This window comes from Mustela nivalis, assembly GCF_964662115.1.
Source record: "Mustela nivalis genome assembly, chromosome: 17".
Classification (NCBI taxonomy): domain Eukaryota; kingdom Metazoa; phylum Chordata; class Mammalia; order Carnivora; family Mustelidae; genus Mustela; species Mustela nivalis.
The window spans coordinates 39517609-39532911 of NC_139036.1; the positions used below are offsets into that span (position 1 = coordinate 39517609).

General features: G+C 41.0%; 1 protein-coding gene and 1 long non-coding RNA gene across 3 annotated transcripts in view; one reads left to right on the forward strand and one right to left on the reverse strand.

The window, feature by feature from the left end:
• LOC309850659 overlaps positions 1 to 15303 on the forward strand; it is a 46137-nt gene that overhangs the window by 23363 nt on the left and 7471 nt on the right. The window lies entirely within an intron of this gene.
• NPEPPS (aminopeptidase puromycin sensitive) overlaps positions 7336 to 15303 on the reverse strand; it is an 84066-nt gene continuing 76098 nt past the window's right edge. For both annotated transcript variants that reach the window (XM_082704734.1, XM_082704735.1), the window contains 4 exons: positions 12337 to 12444; positions 11682 to 11837; positions 11328 to 11375; positions 7336 to 8972 (listed from right to left, as the gene is read on the reverse strand). In XM_082704734.1, coding sequence (XP_082560860.1) covers positions 8820 to 8972; positions 11328 to 11375; positions 11682 to 11837; positions 12337 to 12444 — 465 coding nt within the window. In that variant the 3' untranslated portion in view covers positions 7336 to 8819. The remainder of the gene's footprint in view (positions 8973 to 11327; positions 11376 to 11681; positions 11838 to 12336; positions 12445 to 15303) is intronic.

Here is a 15303-nt window from a genome sequence, read left to right on the forward strand (position 1 = left end):
GAATGCATCAGAATCTTGCCTTGATTACCGCCCTTCAGCGCAGTCCTCCCAGGTTATTCTGACAGGCTTCTTTTGATATTTCCGTAACCAATTTCACTAATATTTCAGGGGATTTCATTGATCCTTTGATTAATGATCAAAATGCATACCACCCTTGGGATGCCTGAGTGGCTCAGTGAGTTGAGCGTCTGACTCTTGATCTCAGCACCGTGGGTTCAAGCCCCACATTGGGCTCTGTGCTGGGTGTGGAGCCTGCTTAAAAAAAAAAAAAAAGCACACCTCCCGTATCACGTAGCAGGTTGTGAGTTAGAACACAGTGTCACTGTATTATTTGATAATTACTAGAAAAGGCTGGTGCTGGGTGCCTGGGAGGCTGAGTCCATTGGGCATCTGCCTTCTGCTCAGGTCATGATTCCAGGGTCTGCGGAGGGAGTCCCATGTCAGGCTCCTTGCTCAGCAGGGAGCCTGTTTCTCCCTCTGCCAGCCACTCCCCCTGCTTATGCATTCTCTCTCTCTGACAAATAAAATCAAAAAGAAAGAAAGGAAGGAAGGAAGGGGAAGAAAGGAAGAAACGGAGAGAGAAAGAAGGAAAGGGAAGGAGGGAAAAAAGGAAAGGAAAGGGAGGAGGGGAGGAGAGAAGGGCGGGCGGGCGGGTGGGCTGGTGCTGCTCTCACCGTGTGTGTTCTTTCCTGGACGCTCACATACCGATGAGAACCTCCGCCCACCATCGTTATCTGGGGTGGTCCAGTGTTGATCACAAATGGTAGGGGCATTTGAAGGTGCCCAGACTAGTTTCCTCTCAGGGGTCACCTTGACTTAGGTGCACACGTGGGTTGTTTCTAGATGGACTGCACAAGTATTTGCTGGAAGCAGGAGGACCTTACAGCCTGCGGGTAGCAAACTGTGAGAAAGGGCACTTTTCTCTTCTTTTCCTCCCCTGCCTCCCTTACCTCCCCGAGCCAGCGCCATCTCTCCTCACCCAAGTCCTTGTGACATCCATCACCGCAGAACTTCCAAAATCCAGTTCATGGTGATCACCACCACAATTTGGAACCAAACGCACAGGTTGCAAATGTTACTCCCCAGCACAGTGCCGTTCTCATCTCCGGTGAGGAAGGAACACTGAGTGAATTTATTATTAAACTAACTGAGTGTGGAGCTTAAAGCCACAATCCTTGAGTGTGTATGCTCCACCAAATGGACATTTCCAGCCAGGCATGTGGGCTGAAAAACACGCATGAATCGGTGAATCTAAATAAAGAAGAAATGCTTCTCAAGGTATGCATTTGCCAACTGTTTGTTCTTGAGTCATCTCCTCAGGACTGAGAGCATGACATCAGGGGTCACAGGTTAGAGCCTGGCACACTTAGCTTCCTAAGGCAAAGACTGAAAATTCGTGGCATCTGTTACAAAGGGGAACAAGTAAAAGGGGCATGACCCCTCTTCATTACTAAAAATAATTAAGTACAAAAACTAGAGTGTAAAAATATAACTGGAAGAGTATTTTCCAAACTCATCTGTAATCAGGATTGTCTTTGGGAGGCAGGTTTATAAGAAGAAGTCACTTTCTTTTCCCCTTCAAAATTTAAAAAATGATTATGCAATACATTTGTATTTTTTTAATTTTTAAATTTTTCTAAAGATTTATTTATTTGATGGAGAGAAAGAGATATCACAAGTAGGCAGAGAGGCAGGCAGAGAGAAGGGGAAGCAGGCTCCCTGCTGAGCAGAGAGCCTGATGGGGATTTGATCCCAGGACCCTGAGATCATGACCATGCAGAGGCTTAACTCACTGAGCCACCTAGGTGCCCCTAATTTTTAAAAAAATTTTCAAAAGATTTTATTTATTTATTTGATAGAGGTCACAAGTTGGCAGAGAGACAGGGAGAGAGAGAGAGAGAGAGCGAGAGAGAGAGGAAGCAGGCTCCCCGCTGAGCAGAGATCCTGATGCGGGGCTCGATCCCAGGACCCTGAGACCATGACCTGAGCTGAAGGCAGAGGCTTAACCCACTGAGCCACCCAAGCGCCCCTAATTTTTAAATTTTTAAAAAGATTTTTACTCATTCATCTGAGAGAGGGAGAAAGGGAGAACACGAGTGGGGAGGGCAAGGGGCAGAGGGAGAGGGAGAAGCAGACTCCCTGCTAAGAAGGGAGGCCCAACATGGAGCTTAATCCCAGGACTCTGGGATCACGACCTGAGCTAAAGGCAGACTCTTGACCAATTGAGCCATCCAAGCGTCCCCAAGTGGACAGGGGTTACTGATACAATGTTCCTAGACGAAGAGCAATGTTACAACGTGGCTGGTAAAGAAGAACATGTATCATGTAATTATTTTCTACCATAAACAAAAAATACACTTACACACCCTTGGTGTTTGGAACAGAGTGGTCCAACAGAACTTTCTTCAATGATGGACTAGGATGTGTACCTGGTGTTGCCCAGTATAGTGGCCACTAGCTGTATGTGGCTAATAAGCACTTGAAATGCAGAATTTAATTTTTAATATATTAGAATTTAAACTTAAATAGCTACATATGGTTAGAGGCTACTGTACTTGGACACACAGCTCTAGAAGCTTCCATTTCCTGAGAAGAAGAGTGCCAGCAGGGGCAGGGAGAGCAGACCAGATTTGGCAGCTGTGTTGTCTTAGGTAAGTCATGTACTGTTCTGTTGGCTATACAGAAATCACCTGTATATTCTATTACTGTTCGGGGAATGAAGAGAGAAAGCCTGAATGGCCAAAGCCACCTTGAGAAAGAACAACAAAGCTGGAGGCATCATACTCCCTGATTTCAAACTATACTACAAAGCTCTGAAAATTAAAAGAACATGGTATTGGCATAAAAACAGACACATAGATCAACAAAACAGGATAGAGAGTCCAGAAATAAACCCATTTATATATGCTCAATTAATTTATGACAAAGGAGTAAAGAATATACAACAGGGAATAAACCGTGTTGGGAAAATGGTGAGTCGCATACAAAAGAATGAAACGTGACCACTATCTTTCACCATAAAAGTAGATTAAAGACTTGAAAATAACCATAAAACTCCTAGAAGAAAACAGTTTGGCATAGGTCCTGGCAATGTTTTTTTAACCTGACACCAAAAGTAAAAGCAACAAAAGCAATAATAAATGAGACTACATCATATTAAAAAGCTTCTGGGGGCACCTGGGTGGCTGTCGCTAAACGGCTGCCTTCAGCTCACGTCGTGATCCTAGGGTGCTCAATCTAGCTCAATCCTGCTCTGCAGGAAGCTTCTCCCTCTCCGGCATGCTGCTCCCCCTGCTTGTGTTCCCTCTCTTGCTGTGTCTCAGTTAAATAAATAAAATCTTAAAAACAAACAAACAAACAAAAAGCTTCTGTACAGCAAAGGAAACCAACAAAACAAAAAGGCAAACTTTACTGACTGGGAGAAAATATCTGCAAATCATGTATTTATAAGGGACGAATATCCAAAATACATAAAGAACTCAATAGCAAAAAAACCCACAAAAAATCAAATTAAAAATGGACATAAGATCTGAGTAGACATTTTTTCAAAGATATGCAGGGGCACCTGGGTGGCTCAGTGGTTTAAGCCTCTGCCTTCAGCTCAGGTCATGATCTCAGGGTCCTGGGATTGAGCCCCGGGTCAGCGCTCTGCTCAGCAGGGAGTCTGCTTACTCTTCTTCCTCTGCCTGCCTCTCTGCCTACTTGTGCTCTGCCAAATAAATAAATAAAATCTTAAAAAAAAAAGTCTTGGGGTACCCAGGTGGCTCAGTGGGTTAAAGCCTCTGCCTTCGGCTTGGGTCATGATCTCAAGATCCTGGGATCAAGCCCTGCATCAGGCTCTCTGCTCAGCGGGAAGCCTGCTTCCCTTCCTCTCTCTCTGCCTGCTGTGATCTCTGTCTGTCAAATAAATAAATAAAATCTTTAAAAAGAAAGTCTTAAAAAAAAAGATACGCCGATGACCAACAGGCACATGAAATGATGTTCAACATCATCAGTCATCAATGAAATACACATCAAAACCACAATTAGCTTTCATTTTACGCCTGTCAGGAAGGCTAGCATCAAAAAGACAAGAAATAACAAGTGTTAGGGAAGATGTGGGGAAAATTGAACCCTTGTGTACTATTGGTGGGAATGCAGGTTCACCAAAAAATTAGAAATAAAACTACCATATGATCTAACAATTCTTCTTTTGGGTATTTATCTGAAGAAAATGAAAACACTAACTCCACAAGATATATGTACTCCCTTGTTCATTGCAGCATTATTTACAATAACCAAGACATGAAAACAACCTGCATCCATTGATGGATGGATGAATAAACTATAGCTTGTAGACACACATACACACGAATATGACTCAACTAAAAAAGGATGAAATCTTGCCATTTGCAACAACATAGATGGACCTCAAGGGCATTATGCTAAGTGAAACAAACCAGACTAAGAAAGACAAATAGTGATTTCTCTTAAAAGTGGAATCTTAGGGACGCCTGGGTGGCTCAGTTGGTTAAGCAGCTGCCTTCGGCTCAGGTCATGATCCCAGCGTCCTGGGATCGAGTCCCACATCGGGCTCCTTGCTCCGCAGGGAGCCTGCTTCTCCCTCTGACTCTGCCTTCCACTCTGTCTGCCTATGCTCGCTCTCACTCCCTCTCTCTCTGACAAATAAATAAATAAAATCTTTAAAAAAAAAAAAAAGTGGAATCTTAAAAAACAAAAAAACAAAAAAAACCCAAGTTCATTGAAACAGAACAGATTGGTAGTTGCCAGAAGCCCCAAAGAGTAGTGGTGAATGGGGTAGAAAACAAGAAAAAAGAACAAAGTGAGAGAAGGTACTTCTTTATACTCTTAAAGGCCACAGTATTTAATTAATTAATTAATTAATTAATTTATTATTTATTTATTGAGAAAGAGGTAGTGAGAGAGAGTATGAGCGAGGAGAAATCAAAGGGAGAAGCAGACTCCCCATGGAGCTGGGAGCCCGATGCGGGACTCGATCCCGGGACTCCGGGATCTGACCTGAGCCGAAGGCAGTCGTCCAACCAACTGAGCCACCCAAGCGTCCCAAGGCCACAGTATTTTAAAAAAAATATTTTATTTATTTATTTGACAGAGATCACAAGTAGGCAGAGAGAGAGCCAGGGAAACAGGCTCCTTGCTGAGCAGAGAGCCTGATGTGAGGCTTGATCCTAGGACCCTGGGATCATGATCTGAGCCAAAGAAGGCAGAGGCTTTAACCCACTGAGCCACCCAAGTGCCCCAAAGGCCATGGTATTAACTTCTCTGCTTGAGAAACTCTATCCTCCCTCTGCCCCTCCCACTCATGCTTTCTCTGTCTTAAAGGGTGCCCAAGTGGCTCAGCTGGTTAAGTGTCTGCCTTCTTTGGCTCAGATCATGATCCCAGGGTCTTGGGATTGAGCCCCAGGAAATCTGCTTCTCCTTCTCCCTCTCTCTCAAAGCAATAAATAAAATCTTAAAAAAAAAAATCTTAGGAAAACAATAGTCATCTCATCCATCCTCATTCATGTCAACTATTTTAAATGTTTTGTACTTTTTCTTATAAACTGTTTCTCCATCACCTCTTCATTATCTTGCTTTCTGTGTTCTTGAGATTCTATTAAGTCATTAGCCATTCAGTATTTAGTTTTCTTCCTAACTTCCTTAGTAGAAGTCTAAATAGTAGTGATAACACTGAGAATATCCACAAGATTAGCATATATAATACAAAGTAGATGATCAGCCCCCCAATAGAGTGGGCTGAAACTGTAGTCTTACGTAATATACCTACACAATTTGTCAAATTAATGATAAAGGTTAGAGTTGGCTGGGGGTGGAGGGGAGGCAGGTGTCTCAGAGGACCATACTCGTATGGTCAAACTATGGTTAAGATTAAATGACTTTTCGGGACGCCTGGATGGCTCAGTTGGTTAAGCAGCTGCCTTCGGCTCAGGTCATGATCCCAGCGTCCTGGGATCGAGTCCCACATCGGGCTCCTTGCTCCGCAGGGAGCCTGCTTCTCCCTCTCCTTCTGACTCTGCCTTCCACTCTGTCTGCCTGTGCTCGCTCTCTCTCTGACAAATAAATAAATAAAATCTTTAAAAGAAAAAAAAAAGATTAAATGACTTTTTTTTTTCTTCCTGGTAGTCACCGTAATTGGTGTATAGTGTGTCTACTGTCAGCTGCTGGCCACTTCCCGGAGAAAGCACAGATTAACAGTAAGCTATGTTTCTCCTCTGTTGTTAATTCTAGCCCAATGCTGGAACCAGAAATTCAATGGTGAAAGCTACAGCCACCAGATGCCACCAAGAGAACTACAGGGGCAACCAGACCTTTTTCCAAGGAGCACTTACAACCCAGTCGACTCTCCTTCCCCTGACTCTGCCCTCGATCCCATTTGCCATCACATGTACCAGTGGAACCACCCATCTTCTAGTTGGGTTTCCAAGGGAAAACAATTGCTTGGCCTCATGTGTTAGTAACACCAGGGTCTCCTATCGCTTATGCTTGTGTTTGAAAACAAACACCTTGACCAGTCTGTGTCAACCGGCGGCGGTACAAGGCGGCACAGTCCATCTTGGGTTGAGTTTTTGTACCATCACAAGAGAAGACAGTGTTATAAAAAATTAACAACAACAACACTGAGAGCCTAAAACCAGTACATAGCAAGAGGAGATTCATTTCTCCCCAAGTAATCTATTATTCGGTCAGAAACGAGGTTGTCTACAAGTACAGACTCAGTGCTATAAATAGATGATCAGAAGCTTGCTTTTATTTTCTGCCCTAAGAAAAATAATCACTCACCCTACAGAGGTGGCTCCAAGTCTTTCTGATAACATTCTAGGACCTGCTTGGCTACTAGAACTGAAAGAACTCTTTTAAAGTTATAGAACTCCTCTCATATCCCCTAAATTGCACACTACAGAGACACATTCTTTACAAATAATTTCAAAGGGTTCCTTGCAGCCTAAAACCCATCCTGGAAACTGGAAATTTAAGAATTCATCCAAATTTAAGAAATTTAAGAATTCAGCTTAAGAAAATCCAATTTCTCCAGCGCAGCTATGAGTGTGGCCCCTAGACAGGAAAGCCTTGATAAACGGGAATCGGTAAGTCTCCAGTTAACTCCTGAATGCTAACTCTAAGTATCTCCACAAGATTTCTGAGCATCCAGAACGAATTTAGAAGGAATCTTAAAATTTTTCTCTTTAGGTATCACTCATTAAGCAATTCAGAAATTGGATTTTCTTAGGCTCAGAAAATCCTCTGGTTGTAAAACTTCTGACAGGAAAGTTTATAGTTTCTTATGAAAGAGAATAAAAGAAATCAGGACATCAATTTCACATTGACATTTTTATTAACGCCAACTGTTTTTTAATTATTATTTTTTTAAAACAATAGCACAAAAATGTTTCAAGGAAGCAGTCTCACAATCTGATGACCTTCTGAAATACAGTCAAGCCACACCAAATATGAAATTCCTGTTAATAACACAAAACAAATATTTTTAAAAAGGAAAATAAAAAGAAGAGGAAAAAGAAAGAGAAGGAAAAAAGGTAAGGGCAGAGAAAAGCAATGAGATGTAGTTAAAACTCATTGGGTCAGGCAGGTGAGGCTTATTAGTAGAATACACTGTTAAAGCAAAGAGTGGCACACACAGGCTTACTATCTCTGCTGTTCTACCCAGTCACCACTAATACACGGCCCCCGGCAGCGGCGGCCACTGACTTCTTCCACGTCCACAGTGAACCGGGAGAAGCCAGTGTTGATACTGTCATGAAGAGGTTTAACCGTTGGCCTGTCTGACAACTATGACCATTCTGTTTGTTTTTTAAAATAATTCCTTCAGGATGGTCTGGCTGAAAACCCTTTCTTTTCTATGTGTCACTTATATGCATCTCAGGGCTCTTAAAAGTTGTCTTAAAAAAGAAAGAAAAAAAACCATGTATATCAGTTTCTCTTATTTAATGTGGCTATAAAAGATGTTTCCTTATTATTTCTTTATCTCTAAGAAGGACACCGGGGATGGAGGTTGGGGGTGGAACTAAGAGGAAGAAAAAACCCAGACCAGGTTAGGTTTTTTTTTTTTTAAACTTTTTTTTTTCCCTTTTGGCCAGGGGTGGGGTCACACAGAAGGGAAGGCATGGAGGAAAATTATGATCCTTGGTTTAGATTGAGTTATGCAGGAAAATATATCTTCCCGATCAGTCCCCATGCCAAAAAAAACCCAAAAAACAAAACAAAAACAAAAACAAAAAAACCCAAAACAAACCAAACAAAAAAAGCCTAACAAATCCAAGAAACCAAAAAAACACTTGGAATTATGCACAGATTCTATGTTATACCAGCTATCAGCCTTTCATGTTTAACCATTCCCAGCAATGGACACTACCCTCGGCTTGTAGGCTGCTTGCAGAACCCACTTCACAAAAAATCTTCACCCAGAAGCCTCTAGTTTCCTTTTGGTAGGTTATAAAAACAGAACATCTGTCATTAAGAGGAGAGTGTTAAATACTTTTAACCACTGACAAGGCTTCAGGAAGTTTCACAGTTTCGTTATGCTCTATTTTATTACTATCATATTTACATTTTAATTTTTTAATTTTTTTATTTTTTTGCTGAATCGCTGATTTTCCTTTTTCAATAGAATTTAATTCTGGAGTGTGAGCAGGAACCAGTTAACTACATTCATTGTCCAACCCCCACTGGTTTGAAAGAAGACTCCAAATTCTCTGCATATGAATCAGCTGTTCAGTAGCCCCACCTCCCCCCGCCCCCCGACAGCCAAGCAGCAGGACCGCAGCCCCGGTGGCACGCCGGGCTCACGCTGTAGGGGGCGAGGACTTTCGCTGAAGGAGGTACTGGTGAATGCTCTCAGCATCTCGCTTTAGCCAAGCAGCATTCAGCAGGATATTCTCACAACACTGCTGGATGGTACGCTCAGCTGACGGAGCCGGGTGACTCTCGAAGAAAGCCTGGCGTAAAAAAACCCAGAGTGTAGGATCAGTACCAGCAATAGTAAGAAGGTAACAGTATCACAGCTCAGGAAAAAATACCACTCTTCTGTAAAGGATTCAAAAACTTCAATCATGAAAATTTACCACTGCCACTCCCAGGCTAAAAGAAAACAAGCAGCTCCTTAGACTTGCATTCAGGAATTCTTCCCCAAATACACGCTTAAAATCGAATCCAAAGTTAATGAAGAGATAGAATCTATGGCCTTTCTTTTAGTGTAGGCGCTAGAATTAGACTTGGGACTCAAATCTAGACTGGATCATGTATAAACCTATGACTTTTCGTTAAATTAACTCTTCTGTTTTCTCATTTATGAGAAAATATTTACTCCAGAAGATTCAAGAAAACCCCATATAAACTGTTAACGTAATAGTTGGCAGGCAGGGTCCTTAAGGACTCAAAGCACATTCTGGCTGCTTCTAATAGAGATTAAACTGCGAAGGATGATAAAACCATGAAGCTTTGATAGACTCACATTTTTCATACAAGACTATTTCTGAGTTTGTTGTAATTTATTACAAAGCTTATTGATTAAAGACGCAATGAACTATTTTCTAATGAAGTATGCCAAGATTCACAGAAAACAAAGCAATTCTTGGGGCGCCTGGGTGGCTCAGTTGGTTAAGTGTCTGACTCTTGATTTCAGCTCAGGTCACCATGATCTCAGGGTCCTGGGTTCAAGCCCCGTGTCAGGCCCCACGCTCAGTGGGGCGTCTGCTTGGGATCCTCTCTCTCTCCCTCTGCCCCTCCTCCACTCTCTCACTCTCACTCACTCTGTCTCTCTCTCTGAGATAAATAAAACCTTAAAAAAAAAAAAAAATGAAAACAAAGCACCTCTTAAATACCAACCAGTGAAAGGATGGGGGTCTTTACTTTGAACTCATCATCATAGTGTATAAGGGAGAATGACTAATTCATCAGATTACGTCTAGAACTTTTAGATATCAATAACCTTATTTTGTTTACATACATGACAACGGCTCCTGCTCCAAGGCTCTTTAGGGCCTGAGTAAGATACAAGACTTCCCCTCATTCCAACTCCACAAATAGCACTACCATTTACATATTAGGAACCTGGGAATTATCCTCAACTCTTCCTTCTTCCTCTGTCAGGTTGTCCACAACACAGAGAAGCCACTCAGTAAATATTTGTTGAACCAAAGATTAACAAAATCAAGCCCCCTGAATTTCATTACTCCATCTCCCCCAAGCTACTTTATCATTCTTGCTTGGACAGTTAGCATCCCGACATCTTCTCTTTGCCAACCCAAACTTTCTCCACACTGTAGCCAGGCTGAAATTTTTATCACACAAATCACATCAACTCACTCTGTTTATAGGCAACTCAAGGGCTTCCTGCTTTTAGGAAAATTTTCATACAGCCTATAGGGCCCTCCACGGTCTGGCCTCTACCTATCTTACCAGCCTCTGCGCAGCCACTCACTGTCCTTCCGCTCCAAACCCAGTGTATGTACCTTTCCTTCAGAGCACTTATATCCTTTACAATAAGGGAACTGTTTGCACAATATACAATGTAAACTAAATGAAGGCAGAGATCAAGTCTCTCACTGTTTTCTCAAGCTCTGAATTCTTAAAATTTTATTCCTAAAATTTGCAGAATGAATGAAACAACACTACAGCTCTCAGAACTTCTAAATTTACCTCTCATAACCCCATTGCCTTCAACAAGAGGAAGGTGAAAATGATATTTCAAAAGTACTTCACAATTAAAGGCAATGAAAGGCTTAAAGTTAAGATTTTCCTCATCAGTGTAGATTTGTTCCTCAAATGCTGAACTTTACCACTTAACTGATTATTATCCTTCGTAAAGGCTAAGAGGAGAGCCCCTACATAGCCATCTTCTCTCCCTGTGCATATGTCAGATTACAAAGGTTATTAGAAAGGAAAAAATTATCAAGGACCTACTACTCCATTCCAGTCTGTTACTGGTGATGTCAGTTACTCTAAATAACAATCTTATTATTACCCCATTTTATGGATGAGGAAACACAGGGAGATCATGGGGTTAAAAACATGCTTGAAATCACATAGCTAACCAGGGCAAGGGATGGTTTTCTACTCAGACTGACTGATTCCAAGTTCCATGTTTTTTCAACCATATTTCAACGCCCTCAAAGATGATTCCAACCCCAAATTCCTCAAGCATTAAAGATACAACCCAAGCGGTCTTTTTCCAAGCAAAAACAAGGATAAATACAGCATTACCCCATTACCTGCACTGTATGATTACAATGTGGCTTATCAATTTTTACTTACTACCTTGAAAAGTAAAAAGTAAACAGCACTTTGCTTACCTTAACCTCTCCAGCCATTTTGTCAACTGCAAATCCCTCAACTGACAGCTGAAAAAACAACGGGTTAAACAGTAAATGCAACTAAAAGAGGCTAGGAACAAAGTTCCATTTATCCTAAAAATGAGCCATTCTATTCTCTCCCAACTTCAGAATATTCTAGAGAATGCACGATGGGTGAAGGACAAGCCCTTTAATAAAGCTAATAACTATTTAAAGAAACTTTCTTTTCTTTTTTCTTTTTTTTAAGAAACTCTTAAAAAGCAAAGACCATTGTCTATAGACCTAGTGAATCATGGATGTCCTTAAATAACATCTATGATGAACAAGGTACTCAAAATAAAAATCTTCACATACCTTTATTAGTCTGGATATTAAGAATCCTCCCTGGTATCGGTTATATAGTTCTTCCCAGTTGTCTTTTATAAACTTCCAAGCAGCCTTCCTTCCATGCTTGCTGCCTCCAGCCACTCCACCGATTACTGATACAGTGTCCTGTGGACGTACCTCTTCCTAAAAATAGAAAGGGAACTAAAAATCTACTGTATTCAAAACATTTTCTGGTGCTAGAAAGGGCAGATACTTTTGAGGTACCCAAGCAATCACACTGAAGACCCGCATTCCTGGTTTTAGGAATAACTGGAACCAGAAGCAAAGAGAAGAATGTTTAACCTAAAGATGAGCCAAATTGAGAATGAGGCACTGGGACAGGTACAGACAGGCTGCTCAAAAGATATTTGCTTGGGTTCCTCCAGGGTAAAGAAAGGAAGAGACAGAAGGTAGGTACTGGGATAATTGTGCTTTCCAGTTTATTTCTGCCTCCAACTATTCTGATTCTCACCATTATGGGGTGATATACAGGTCAGTAGCAAAAGCCCATTCCATTTTCCCCAGACTAAGAGGAAGCCTCAGTTTAGGGTTAAAGCAGATCAAGAGGATACTGAATCAAAGACACGTGCCACAGATCAGTGGGTTACAATTCTCTCTGTAGGCAGTTTTTGTTGGAACTTACTGAAAGTGCAAACGTGAGGACTTTTTGAATCAATTCAGGTGAAAGAGTAGCCCCAAGGACCCTTTCAATTCGGTTTTTCTCTTCCTGCATATCTGCTTGTTTGTGAAGCTACAATGAAAAAATAAAGATATAGTTAACTCTCCCCTAGAAGTTATGCATATGCTTGTATGAGTTTCTCCCCGAAACTTTTTGCTCTACATTCTCACTGGCTGAGACTGCACAGTATTAAATTAACAAAAGGAAATACTTTTTAAGATGTTCAGGCACTTCATTTTTCATATGTCAAAACAGTAAGTCACTATGTAAGTCTGTACTATGTGAATGGCTTGTCATCAGTTCTGAGCAGTTTAACATCAAGGTCTGAGGGATATATGTCTGACTAATGTTCTATGTTAGATGATCTGACTAATGTTCTATGTTAGATAAATAAACTAATCATCATTAATACCATTGAAGGTCATCAATTTAATTTCTAATAGGAAAAAGTAAATGTTAATTTAAAAATATTTTATTTACTTATTTATCTGAGAGAGAGAGCATGAGAGGGGGGAAGGTCAGAGGGAGAAGCAGACTCCCCGCTGAGCCTGATTCGGGACTCGATCCTGGGACTCCAGAATCATGACCCAAGCTGAAGGCAGTCACTTCACCAACTGAGCCACCTAGGCGCCCCAATAAACGTTAATATTAATTCATGAGTCTCTGATCAGTGGGATTCTGTATCATCATATTTTTTAACTGCAAAATCAGCACATGCCGAACATAGAAAATTGCGAAAATAGAGAGGCATAAAGGACTAATTAAATTATTGGGGCACCTGGGTGGCACAGACAGTTGAATGCCTGCCTTCAGCTCAAGTCATAATCTCAGGGTCCTGAGATCAAGCCCCACATCAGGCTCCCTGCTCAGTGGGAAGTCTGCTTCTCTCTCTCCTTCTGCCCCTCACCCTCACTCATATTCTCTCTTTCTCTCTCAAATAAGTGAATAAAATCTTTAGGGAAAAAAAAAAAAAAAAAAAAAAGAAGGGGTGCCTGGGTAGCTCAGTAGGTTAAAGCCTCTGCCTTCCGCTCGGGTCATGGTACCAGGGTCCTGGGATCAAGCCCTGCATTGGGCTCTCTGCTTGGCGGGGAGCCTGCTTCCTCCCCTCTCTCTCTGCCTACTTGTGATCTCTGTCAAGTAAATAAATAAAATCTTAAAAAAAAAAAAAAAGGACAAAAAATTAAAGTATTGATATGTACTATTTTGTGACTTTTAAAAAATATTTAAATTACAGGTAATTTTATTTTCTTTATACTTTCATAGCCTCTAAATCTTCCACAGTGAATATACCAGGTTTTTTTTTAATCATCAGAAGCAAAACATTATACATGTAAATAATTAGAATTACAAAGGTATATGAGATACCTCTCCAAAACAACAATTTATAGATTCTGCTGATCATCTCTCCCATTGAAGGGTCTATACTGACCAGTGTCTGCAGACCCCATCACAGGTCCCATTTTCCCCTTTCCTTTAGACTCTTGAGCAGCAATGTGGTAAAATAAATAGGAAGTTAGGAGATCTGGGTTCTAGTCCTAGTTTTGCCTCTAACTAGCCGTGTGATCTTGACTAAGTCCTCAACCCTTCTAGATCTCAGCTTCCCCAGCTGTAAAATGAGTGGGATGGACAGATAATTTCTAACAGTCCTTTTCTGCTCTAATACTCAAAGTCTGAACTCTGGCTTTCAGGAAGCATGGTTTTCCCCAAGGAGAACCTGTTACATTTGACCACTAGATGGCACCATAACACCACATTCCAAATACACTTTGAAATAAAAGTTTGGTTTTGTTTCTTTTAATCCTGCCTCATTATTCCTAAATTACCAATAGAAAACAATCCTCCTCATCTCCCATCAACTGGTTCCTTGAAGAAACTTAATTTGGTCTTCATTAGAGCTCTGCTTATAGCAAAGCAGAACTACAGTCAGCTCCCTTATATTAACAGATGCAAACACTTACTAAAATATACATAGTGTAAGTTCTTTAAAGTATGCCAGGACATGAAAATGTCCAGGTTATCTGTCACAAGAATTCCAGAACCCCTATTTTTGTGCCATACTTTTATGGAAAAGACAAAACCCACAAATACCTGATTTCATCTACAAAAAAATACATGATTTATAGTGCACAGGTTCACAGAATATTAAGAATGAGAAACGAGGGACGCCTGGATGGCTCAGTTGGTTAAGCAGCTGCCTTCGGCTCAGGTCATGATCCCAGCGTCCTGGGATTGAGTCCCACATCATGCTCCTTGCTCAGCAGGGAGCCTGCTTCTCCCTCTGCCTCTCCTGCCATTCTGTCTGCCTGTGCTCGCTCTCTCTCCCTCTCTCTCTCTGATTTAAAAAAAAAAAAAAAAAATCTATAAAAAAAGAATGAGAAATGACCAACCCAAAGTATAATTTTTCTATTATTAGAAAGGAAACTCTTGCACAAGATCAGTAAAGTGGCACATTTTGAGTTTCTTAAAGTTTCTATTTTTCAAAATATTTTAGTCATTTAAATAGGATTTGTTTAAAACTAAATACTAGAAATTAGATTTGCAATTCTGATCCACTTGAGATCAGAAATGCTCTTAATCCATTAAGGATGGAAGTAATAAAGCACTTTTCATTCCTGTTCTGGTTGTTCCCCTCCTTAAGCGTGGGTCTTTAAATGAATGGGCTTTATAGGTCTGGCAGGTAATTTGGGTATTTACACACACTTTGCACATTTTATTTGATGGTAATAGATTCAGCTCCCTCCACCACTGATGCAATCAGCATAGTCCAGTTATTCCTTAGATTGATAACTACATGGACAGGGACTTAGGAAGTACTTGTTCCACAGTATTAGTATTTAAGTTTAATTATATGCCAACCACCCTGGGAAAACTACAGAGGCAATGTAGGCAGGTCAGTTAATTTCCTGTCCATTCACAAATGGAGCACTGGTA